The sequence below is a fragment of the Zosterops lateralis genome (assembly GCF_965231275.1).
Source record: "Zosterops lateralis genome assembly, chromosome: 1".
NCBI lineage: Eukaryota > Metazoa > Chordata > Aves > Passeriformes > Zosteropidae > Zosterops > Zosterops lateralis.
In genome coordinates, this window is record NC_139762.1 from 99,733,117 (window position 1) to 99,744,935 (window position 11,819).

The 11,819-nt window shown below is 39.9% G+C and overlaps 1 protein-coding gene across 3 annotated transcripts; it reads right to left on the reverse strand.

Annotated features, from left to right (window-relative positions):
- Positions 1–11,109, reverse strand: SEH1L (SEH1 like nucleoporin). Of its 3 annotated transcripts, none has more exons than XM_083872252.1 (9): positions 10,965–11,109; positions 9,529–9,579; positions 8,369–8,515; positions 7,758–7,969; positions 6,962–7,060; positions 5,746–5,886; positions 5,305–5,462; positions 4,418–4,568; positions 1–844 (listed from the first exon to the last, which is right to left on the reverse strand). In XM_083872252.1, exons 1-9 carry the CDS (start codon positions 11,073–11,075, stop codon positions 655–657), a joined length of 1,260 nt encoding a protein of 419 aa, XP_083728378.1. In that variant the 5' UTR covers positions 11,076–11,109; the 3' UTR covers positions 1–654. The 3 variants fall into 3 exon arrangements, with proteins under 3 accessions (XP_083728378.1, XP_083728379.1, XP_083728380.1); XM_083872253.1 differs by having other exon boundaries at positions 835–2,411; XM_083872254.1 differs by having other exon boundaries at positions 835–2,478.
- Positions 11,110–11,819: the final 710 nt, after the last annotated feature.

Below are 11,819 nucleotides of genomic sequence, written 5' to 3' on the forward strand. Positions count from 1 at the left end.
AGTGGACACCTGAATCAAAAAACCACCTTCATCAAGAACCTATTAAAAAAGAAAAAAGCTTATTATAAAGGAAAAGCATACAAATATAGACCTTTCAGAAGAAGTTTATTAGTCAACCACCATTATAAAATTTAAATATTTATACAGCAAGATGGAAAAATCTTAAGTAACCAAACTCTTCCAATTATTTTGCTGCAGTATACACAGGAATGGTTTTGTTCTTTAACAAAGTGATCCAACATCATTCTTCACTCACAAGTGTCTTGAAAGTATGTCTAATTTTGAGAATGTTTCACATGTAAATGCAGCATACAAAAAGGAAAAACTAAAGACCATACTAAACTGATTTCAAAAAGAAGAAAAAAAAAAAAAAAAAGAAAAAAAGGACAGGCACATTGAAATCACCTACTCCATAAAGAGCTTGTGGCTAATACTGTTTATATATGTTGCCAAAATTCAAAGGGTACAAATTAAAACGGTCTTTGATACACAAATAATATGTTCTAAATGTTTTCTGTTTTGCAAAACATGCATAAACTTCCCACATTTTTAAAAAAGTGTCCTGTACCAGAGACGGAATACAAAGGCAGTCAGAAATGGAAGCATTCACAAACACCAGAATAAGGCCCTTCAGAATTTACTTAAAGTAACATATTAAACCCCTTCATTCTCAGGTAAAAGATTAAGAGGCCGAGATACACATCGTCTGCGAGGGTGAGGATACTGGAGGTTGGCAGTGTCAGCATCACAAGACTGTTCTATCAGAGGAGGAGGAGGAAGGAGCTGGGCATGACTGGACCATCTCGATCCAGCCCGTGGGGAATCCAGAGGGGGAAAGAAATACCTGAAACAATTAAGAAAGGAACAAAACACCAAAACAAAAAAACAAACAAAACAAAAACAAAACAAAAAATTAAAATAAAACAAGAAAAGAAGAGAAAGGTAGTAAATACAAGGAGAACCAAAGGGGAGAAAAGACATGCTGGAAAAAAAAAAAGGCTTTAGTATATCCATGCCAAAACCAATAGAACATAATAGCAGAAATCAAGGCTTGTAATTCAAAACAAGACAAATCTGGAAACTCTTCTTTAAAGCAAAATAATAGCCTTTTCCACTGAAATTCATTGAAAATAATACCATAGTCATAGTCCTAGTTTACATTTTTACAAAAGAATGGATTGCTTTGGAAGTCAAAAGGATGGTGTAGTACAGCTATTACCAGGCTTTCATTCTCCCAGAATTTCTGTGATTTGTTAACAGTTTCAGTAACGCTTTGTTTGTGACACAAAATATACATTAAATATTATCAAAGTACATTTGCTGCATATGCAAATAATTCAGATTAACTCCAGAGCATTTCTAGAATAGACGTAAAAACATCAGTTTTTACATTAATGATATACATTTACAGAGAATACCTACTTTGAATGAAATACAGTCTTTGTATCTATTTACATATTTCTGCAAAATCCTCAGTGTAAATTCAAGATTCTTGGTGAATGCAAGATTCAGAATTATGCCACTCCATGTCATTTTCTGCTGCTTTTATTAGAACTTACCCGTAACACTTGTGCATTTTAGTGTAACTATATTATTATGTTTTCTGTCTTGTTTACACTTCTGTGGGCTTACATCAAAGAATAGCTATCAGTTTATTAATTAAATTATGAGACAATTAACGACAATTAACAACAAGCTGCATTTTGATTTATAACTCTGTATGGCTAAAGTGTTTGTGTTTTTCAAGGGTACTATGTTTAGAGAATTTAAGTACTCCATGTAATTGTAATTATTATCATAGGAATGTACAAATACGTAACAGAAAAAGTACTTCTCTTAGGATGAAGTATGACAGTACTTACAAAACATTTATTTGAAGTCATACTAAAGAATATAAATGAAGCAATACCAAACTACTAAAAGCCATCATCTGTACAATTGTCAAAACAATTTTTTTACTCCTTTAGAACAGTTGCATATATTACAAAGCGGTTACAACCTTGTAATATTTAGGAATTTTAATCAAATGCTGAACACTCTGAAATGCAAAACAAGTTGGTTCTCAAAACAATTTCAATGAAAGTTATTGTAATGGTTTCCCTCCTCCCATCCCAATCAAGGACAAAAATTCTTGGTTTTAATCATGAACTATCTTTTAATTTGACAAGCTTTCAAAAATACGTTCTGATGGAAGTTTTGGGGGTTGGGTTTTTTCCCAAACAAGATGCCTCTCCAAATATTTTTCTATCAGGCGTTCCATCAGTATCAAACTGTGCAGGCTAGTACAAAAAACGCACACAACGTGTTTTAAAAAGGCTTTTTGAACAGCATTTAGTAGTTAGCAGGCTGCTGGTGTCTTGGGAGAGGTCAAACGGCGCTGGGGAAGGGAAAAAGGAGTTCGTTTTCCATTCCTGTGTGCATGCAACAAGCAGCAAAACACCAAAGTTACTCCAGTTAGCTTGGTATCAGCTCTGCTTTCTGTTAAAAAGGACATAATACAAATGGAGAATGGAAATTGTAGCATAAATCTAGACACACAATTACATCAACATAATAATACAGCCCTACTGGTTTATTTCCTAACAATCTATGTCACATGTTCTGAAATTCATTAAGCACAAATCCAGTTGGGCCATAGTGCTTTTATAATCTTTTCCAGATCTGCCTGGGCTATAGCTGCTTTAAGTGTTTAAATGTATAGACATGAAACATAGCATGTACAGTCAGAGACAAAATAAGTTATGTGTAGGATACCTATTTAGTCAAATGTCAATGCATAAATACCAGCACGTTAACACTAACACAGAAGTTAGTGACTCTGCTTACACAATTCAGGCCAATATCATAAAAAAGAAAGTATGTAGTAAAGTATGTATCTCTCATAATAAGGCTCAATCCTAAGACAAGACACCTTATGTCTGGAAATTCCACAGCCACTGACTTAATTCTGGAAGTAACATTGTGTTACAAATCAAAGGCAAGAGTAATTTATTAAAAACCAAAACAAAACACTGGTCAAAATACAGGGCAATGAAGAGAATAGAAATACTGCCAGAAGTTTCAGTTTGACAGTGGCTTAGCGCCAAGTTCAGGGCAGGAGAAGAGCCACCAGTGGGGTGGGGACGGTTAGTCTGGTGGCAGCACAGTCTCAGATAAGGAGATTGTCAAACCACACCCTATGCTAAAGAGCTGAAGACAGCCTGCATTTCCCCACAGGAGCCCAAGCAAATACAGCTACACAGCTCTGGATATATAATTTCCAGGCACGACTGCATTTCACTTGCTACACTCCAAGCAGAACCTGGAACCATGACCAAGATCATTCTGCTGCTCTTTCTTGTAGGGACTGGGCCCACTACCACCTCTTGCCTTGCACTCCCATTTATCTTGTGAGGAAAATATGAAACCCCTTCCCTGTTCAACAGGGTATGGGATCTTGAACTAACTAATGGCATGGGATCAATGCCATTCAGGACTGACTGCTGAAAGGGAAAGAGGGGGCAGGCTGGTGCTTCTCTCCAAAATCAAACTCTACTGATAAGCATCCCAAACTGAAAAAACCCCACATGAGCAGCTGCACATGGATGGAAAGGAAAACTATCCCAAGGCATTTGAAACAAAGGTGGCCACAAAACTTGGAAACTGCTGCTGTAGAATCTGGCTTCATCTTATTCTTACATAGGACTTACAACTCTGTAGAGCTGATTGTACACACTGCACCATATACATGCAGCACATTTCTACATTTCAGTGTGCACAAATGAAAACTATTTTTTAGAAGAGGCAGTAAGATTTATCCACTAAACAGCAACTATTACAGAATAAAAACCTAACAGAGATTATTAAGGCAAATTATCTGCAATATGAATGCCATATGAGGTAAATTTTAAAAACTACAAAACTTTTACTCAATTGATGCTACACACCTGCAAAAACCAAGTGTTAAACTAACACTAACATTTGATTGTTGAAACCATGTTATTAAGTAGCTTTTCTTCCTTCCCTTCTGCTACATTATCCCAGAGAAAAACACGATTTGTTGCTGATATTTTTGCTTCACTTTTAAACATGTATCTTAAACAAATGGGCAGTTACACAGCAGTAGGATGAAGCTTCTCCTTTGAAACTATTTCAGAAACGTTTTTAATAATAGGAAAGGACTAAAAATGAAAATAGTTATTTACATTGCTTATTTATACAGATTGATTCAGTTTGACTTACTGTTTTGTTCATTTTCCTCTTAATACTGGCATAACAGACAAACCACAGAGCAAAACCAAAAGAGGTTATAGAAGTACCCACACAATACACGACATTGTACTTCAAAAACACGTAAAACAAATATGAGAGCTAAATGAAATTAGGAAGAATCAGAGAAAAGACTTTTTACTGAAAATCAGTCTACCAATTAACCTACCTGCTGGCAGATGAACCATTTAGTGAATTCTGCAGACTTGTATTGGCTGAACCTAGAGAGGTATTAAAAATTCCCTGCTGAGAACTACCATTCACGGGACTCCCGTTACCTTTCAATATACCAGTACACTTCCAGTTGTCCATGTAATTAGCTGCAAACACAGATACACAGAAACTGTTAGTTTCTCTTCTGAAGCTCAGCTTTCCCTACAAATGTACTTCAACTGCCCCACATCTGGTGTGAATCAGAACTGAACTTCAATACCAATATATAAACTCCAAACAGCTGAGACTCTGCCCCTTGAGCTGCCTAATATTCTCTGCCTGTCCATAATTTAAAACTCAGTTTCCACTATTACCATACTGAGGAACAAATGAGAATGTCTAAGGTAACTGCCAGTGGGTTTTTGTTATTGTGGGGATTTTGGTTCTGTTGACATTCTTTTGGGGGTGGGGGTTTGGGTTTTTGGTTGGTTGGTTTGTGGAGGGCGGGTGCGTGTATTTGTTTGTTTGTTTGTTTTTCTTTTAAAAATGTAAACAGAAAAAAAAAGCCATTTGCGTGGACATTGTGACCAAATGTAGATTTTCTAGGTTTAGGAGCAGGAAAAGATCTATCTTACTTTTTTAAATGGCAACTTTGAGTAGCTCTAGTCTGGTGAAACAATTTCAGGGTGCAGTAACAACTATTCACAGCAGCCTAAATCACATAAGTATTCCTGAACAGAAAGTTATTTCTGAACTCTGCTTTTCTTAAACAGAAATACAGAAAATATATCTATCTTTGACAAATCTAAAATGGACATTCACTCCAAAATTATGTTTTGAGTAGACTTTCTCAAGTATATTTGGCAGACTACAAAGTTCATGTGTTTCAGGTGGTGACCTTACCCTTCCAGAGCCTAACACAGCCATCATCACCAGAGGAGGCAAGCACTGTGCCTGTAATATTCCAGCTCACTCGCCACACCTGGGAGTTGTGATTGTCAAACTGGGCCACAATATGAATTTCAAATTTTGTTAATCCTCCAGATGAAGTCAATTCTTTCCTGTTTAAGAGAAAAGTGAAAGTTTTGCACACAACTGTTACAAGGTCTGGGCTTTGTCAGAGATAATGTCAGAGAGAACTACACGTTTCTAGTAACAACTGTTATTAGATTAGGTATTCAGACAAAATTATAGGCTTGCTTGCAGTCTTGTTACCTTAAAACTCAGGTTGCTAAAAACAATCCTGCATACATTAAGTTATTACTTTTGCTTTGCAGAGACTATTTGAACAAGATTGTATAGCCTGCATCACATCACACCAAACTATCTTCCTCTTAAGCTCACCTCAGAGGTTTTAGTGTGAAAATTCGTACGTCTTTGGTTGCTACAGCCAAGATGTGGAAGGATCTTCCCAGATTTGGAGCAAATGCAATATCATGTACAGGATCTGTGACTGTCATCAGAGCTTCTGCTTTTGCATATTTCCTGTACAGTGCAAGAAATTAACCTTTAATGCCGTGAAAATTGCCAGTTTTGCAAATTATATAAACCAGATATAGTGGAAATGGGAAAAAAGGTTAAGTATGCATGATAAGACTTGCAAAAATAAAAGGGTTTTTTTAACATAGATTTAAGCAAAAATTTTAAGCAGATTTCTTCAGAAATTGAATCTATCAGATACATCAGATACAGTAGCCACTAAGTACAGTGTGCTGCAGTACTCTAAGTCATATAACAAAGCAAGAATTGCAGTACAAAGAACATTTTTGTTTACAACTGGAAAAGGGAAATAAAAATAAATACTCCATTCACAAATAGAAAGGGAATTTGCATGTCAGTAACTAAATTTTCCATGCTTTTCAGCAGACCACTGTCTGTCTCCTCTGCCATATGATAAACACATATTCCATTTCCTTAGCAAGTTATAGTAACCTTATTGTTAATGCATGGAGAGCATGGCCTGAAGCTGGGCATAAAATCCACAGAACACTCTGGCTCCTTTCCCACATCGATCACTCCCAATCAAACACAATTCCTCTGCTATCATTTAATTGGAAGTGGTGGTGCACAAACTTAGTAGCCTTTTCTTGTTCTGTGAACTCTTGACTGTACAATGTGAAGTTTGACAGACCATGAGCAATTCACAGCACCTTCTGTCATTATAATCATGCCTTTAAAATCATTGTAAGGTGGCTTTGAACAAAACAATGCCTGGTGCAACACAATTCAAATTTCAACTGTTAATTTCTTGTGCAAAATTAAACATACAATTTAGTAGACACAGAAACAACAACTCTCCCTTTAAAATGCTGGTAAGAACACTGACATTTCTGCACTGACAGAGAAGAAAATTATCAATATCATTTCTGTTAACATCAGTTACCATTCTGAGGTAACTGTTAACATCAGTTACCATTCCTCTCTTTTCCCACCCCAGGGATCAGAGACAAAACTAAGGTGTTATTTACTACTCCACTCCACATCCAGTGATAGGAATAAAAGGCCACATATTATAAACAACTTCATGATCCCCCAAATGCTATATTGTTATTTAGCATACCTGGTATTTTCGTTATATTCATAAATTTGAACCTTAGCCAGTATATTTGGACTGTTGTCATCACTTCCTACAGCTATCATTGGAGGATGTGCCCGAGAGCTAAAAGGTGAAAACGAATAACTGTTATATTTACATATTTTACATATATAATATTTATAGATCATATTTCCCATAGAAAGTACACTAAGCCATTTGTTAAATTTCAAACACATTACCTGTAGAGAAAACAAAACACCACAAAACATCACAAGGAAAAAATCACAAAGAAATAGGAGTTCAATAAAATTCACAGTTACAGTATCTTCACTCTGTTGTTTCAAAATCCCACTTTATACACTAAGGTGAAATCAGTAGACAACATTATTTAGCAATTCAAGATGATGTTCTGAGAGAGAAGCACTGACTTTCTATAATAGACTGCATCTGCACTCCAGTATTTGCCACAAGTTTCATGGCAGAGTCTGCATTCTTTGCAGTGCTTCTAATGATTGATATAGTGATATTTCATTCAGGTTTTGGAAGATACACCACCTAAGCTAAATGCAGATGAATTCTAGTTTTCAAATCAACTTTTATCCTATCTTATACATTAAAGTGAATGCCTGTACTCTGAACCTTCAGCACTGACTACTGCTAAGGAATAGAAGAATAACTGGATCAGCAGGACACAATACTGTGTCCACAGGGAAAGCCATTAAGTGCTTCTGGACAAACAGAAATCAAAGCAGTCCAGCTTTGAATGGTTTTTCCCTCCCTGTTACAGTCATAAAGCATAAAGCCTGTTTTAGTAACATACCTTGAAGGATTCCAAGAAATACAACTGCAGCTGAGCTTACAGGAGATTTCATGCTGCAGTGACCACTGGCTGAGGTTCATCACATCTGGAGCTTCATAGATCCTCACGACTCCATCTGCTGAACAGGTTGCTAACATGAGACCCATGTGCTTGGGAGCAAACTTCACATCTGTAACGGATGTCCTGCTGTCTACTAGAGTGGTCCTCTTCACCTGCAAAGAAGTTTCCATCAAAAATTTATTCCCTAAGGAAGGCTAATCAGAGTCTGACAACACCATTTCACAGGACTGCTTACATCTTCCACCAAAAAAATTTCTCCCCCTCCCCCCCTTTCTATTGTTTGAAAGATGAGTGAGAACAGCCAGTGTTATTTGAAATGATCTCTTGTCAAAGAAAATCCCAGCTTTAACTCTACTGTAGGTGGGAATTCATGCCTGCAAGTTGTTTGCCAGGGAACATCTTATTATGAAGCACCAATAATAATGACACTAATTGGCCTGAATGTAGCCAGTTAGCTGTTTTCCTCAAATGTTTTAAAAACACTTACTGCCACAAATGAACAAAACATAGCCAAAATCAGCAACTTTATAGCTATAGAAAAGAAGTCTCACCCAGTGACTCTGGCCTCGGAGTTTATCATTTGACTCTCCCACTATTTCTTCCCATACAGCTGCTGTTCTGTCAAAGGAGCAGGAAGCCAGGACCTGCCCAAATTCAGGATGGGCCCATGTCACACGCCACACTGATCCACTGTGTGTCTGCAAGAGAACATCACAACACTGTAGGGAACCAAACTTACTGCCTGAGGCCAAGGAAAACTCATTTTCATGACTTTCTGAACAAGAGAATTCTAGGAAGCAGTAACACAATTTCTTTGAAACCTATGTTCTTTTTTACAAAGTTACATAGCAGCTGTTGCAGTTCTTCATTCCAACCAGCATTGCAAAGTTGTTGCTCTTAGCGTTTAAAATGCAATTATTACAAGTGTATTTCAAGGCATTATTTATTACTACTTTAAGTTCCAAACTATGATTCTGCCTTGATGCAAAAAGTACAGTTTTGTTCTCAATCAAATTTGAGCCATTACCATGTTCACTTTTAGATTGCCTGTACTTTTCAAAAGCACTTGCAGAGCATTATTAATCTTATTTTTAATATGAAGCTCCTTTCATACTTAGTCAACATTCCTGTCTTAGAGAAGGGGAATTCAAAAGCCCCCCTTGCACTGCTGTTTACAGGGATGAATGCATTGTGGTTATATTAAATACAAGTCTAAGAACAATTCAAAAGCCGAATGCACTAATTATCCAGGTGAAGCAGAGCCTCCATATGACACTGTTCTCAGAAAGGTTTTGGAGAACAAAAAGCAGAGGTTAGATACTGTAACATTTAATAGCCATATGTCTTCCTTTTAATTTCCCTCCCTTTTATATTTTTTTTAAGTCTTATATGCAAAAGGAAATATTCAATTGAAAATTAAGGTACTGTTTTCTACTCCCTGAACACCAGTCACTGATAATGTTTACTGATACTAGAGTCTGCCAACACAACAAGGTACTAACAAGAGCAGACTGCATCTTGGCATCTGCTTTAAGTGAGAGGCACTAGAGATATATATAGAAGCAAAGAAAAGGTATTTTACACAAGACATACAGAATCTACATCAAACCAAAAGCATTTCTATTCTAAAATTCAGCACAAATGAACCACGTTTCTCCAAAAACAAAGGAGAAACTACAGATATGTCTGTGTAATTTTTACAAACACAAACCTTCCAGCTGGCAGTGCAATGCCAATCTCCGTTTTCACTTTTGTCCCAGACCTATTGAGAAATCAAAATACAATCACACAATTTGTAAATAAAGCTTACTGACTAGTACTTTATAGACACAGCCATTCATATATGTATGTGTGTATAAATATATATATATAAACAAAAATATACACATCCACATCCCCCCACTAAACATTTTCATCCAGGACACTGTACCTGGCTCAATACAAACTTACATTTCACTCAACCATGAAAATATCCCTATTACAAGTAGGGAGAAGAGGCACTACCTACAAAACCCACTATTGTATGACTTCTATCTCTTTTTAAACAGTAAATTACGTAGAAGAGAAATTATTACAATTGCCAATGCTTCATTCACTTTGTTCCAAGAGTACCCTGTTGTGTTTGATGTTACAGCCCCCAGCATCCTCAGGTGCTCAGCTCTGGCTGCAAAACCCTAATGCAGCTCCCAGCACTCATCCCAAAAGCAGAGCAGGACAGCAAAATGTACCTCACGGCAGTGGGGGAACAGATCTTGTTTCTTTTTGAGATTTCTACCTTGATTTTTAACCATATCCAAGTCACGGAGCCTTCCCCTCTCTTGAATTCCCATACATCTTTATACTTATGAGGTTTGTACTGAAAAATCATGTAGAAAGCCATGAACATAACCAAATGAAAGACACCACCTGACACCACAGATCCCCATGGCTTTGGCTCACTTTCTGGGGGGACCGTTTTATTGTGGTTGGTTATTTGCTTTTTAGTCTGTGTTAAGGGAGAAAGGGGCTGCTTCCTTGTTCTTAAGCCTAATCTATATACCACACAGCTTTATACGAAAAAAGCGACTTTCTGAATCTGGACTTCATAACAAACATGGCTGTTCTCTGCAAACTAGATTTCTTTTAATTTATCTGTGTGACTCCCGAATATTTGCTCATTCTCTCACTATGCACAAAAAAGGGGGAAAACAATCAACTTTTCGTTGAAGTAAATATAAAATTTAACTTTATTTCCTCTAAAGGAATGTCAGAATTAAGGCTTCTAGTAATCTACACTTTCCCCAGTCTGTCAGGGCACACTCCGGAACACTTCACCTTCCACCCACAATAAATACAGATTATAGGTACCACATTACGAAACAGCAGCTTCTCTCATTACTATTCTTTACTACAGCTTTTCAGCTGAACACACAACACAAGCGGCACGGCTGCCGGCACAGCGGTCGGGAATGTTTTCCCCGCCGCACACGGGCTGGGAAGCGGAGTTTCCGTGTTTACAGCGGGCACAGAGCACACCGTGCCCTGTGTGCGGCCCCTCCCGCGGGCCGAGCCCTCGGCGGCGCCCCGGCCCGCCCCGTACCCGCTAGGCCGCGCACGCCGGCGCCGCGACACCCGCCCGGCACCGGGCCCGGCGGCCTCCCCGCTCACCTTGACGCTCTGGTCGCTGGAGCAGGTGGCCATGCGGCGGCCGTGGAAGTCGAAGGACACATCGTGGATGAGGTCGCGGTGATCCGCGGCGATGCTGCGCGCCACGAACATCCCGCCGGGGCCGCCACGCGCGCGCGCGCCTCACGCGCCGGGGCGGGGGGGCGGGGCCTCGGTCGCGCCTGCGCGCTCCTCCCCACCGCCGGGAAAGGCGGGGACGGGCGGGACCGGGACGGGACGGGATGGGGAATAGAGTGAGGGAATAGCGTCGGCCGCTGGGGGTCGGGGCGGTGCGGGGAGTTGTCCCGCTGCCCCGCCTGACAGCGACTAGTGCCCTCGCGTAGCGACAGGAGGAGAGCGCATAACATGGAGCTGCAGCAGGGGAGGGTTAGGCTGGACATCAGGGGGAATTTCTTAGGAAAGGTGATGAGATACTGCAGTAGGCTGCCCAGAGGGAACGGTGGAGTCACCGTTCCTGGCGGTGTTTAAGGAAGGGCTGGGGGCGGCACTCGGGGTCACGGCTGGGGCTCGATGATCCCGGGGGTGTTTCCAGCCGAGCCGGGCCTGGGGCTGGGGCTGGGGCTGGTTCTGTTGGTGCCGGCCCTGGGAGCGCCCGAAATCGCCGTCCCTGGCCGATCCCAAAAGCCGCGGAGGGCGCTGTGGGAATGCGGATCCATACCCAAACACCGGGCGCGGCGCTGGGCGATGCTCTGCGCTCGGCCCGTTTGTGGTTTGCTGTATTAACGAGCCCCGCCAGGTGAGCCGTGTGGTGCCGAAGGACGTGAGGCCTGCTCCCGTGCCGGGGAGAGATTCCCGAGGGTGAAGTGACCGGCAGCACAGGGCAGGCTGAGGAACTCC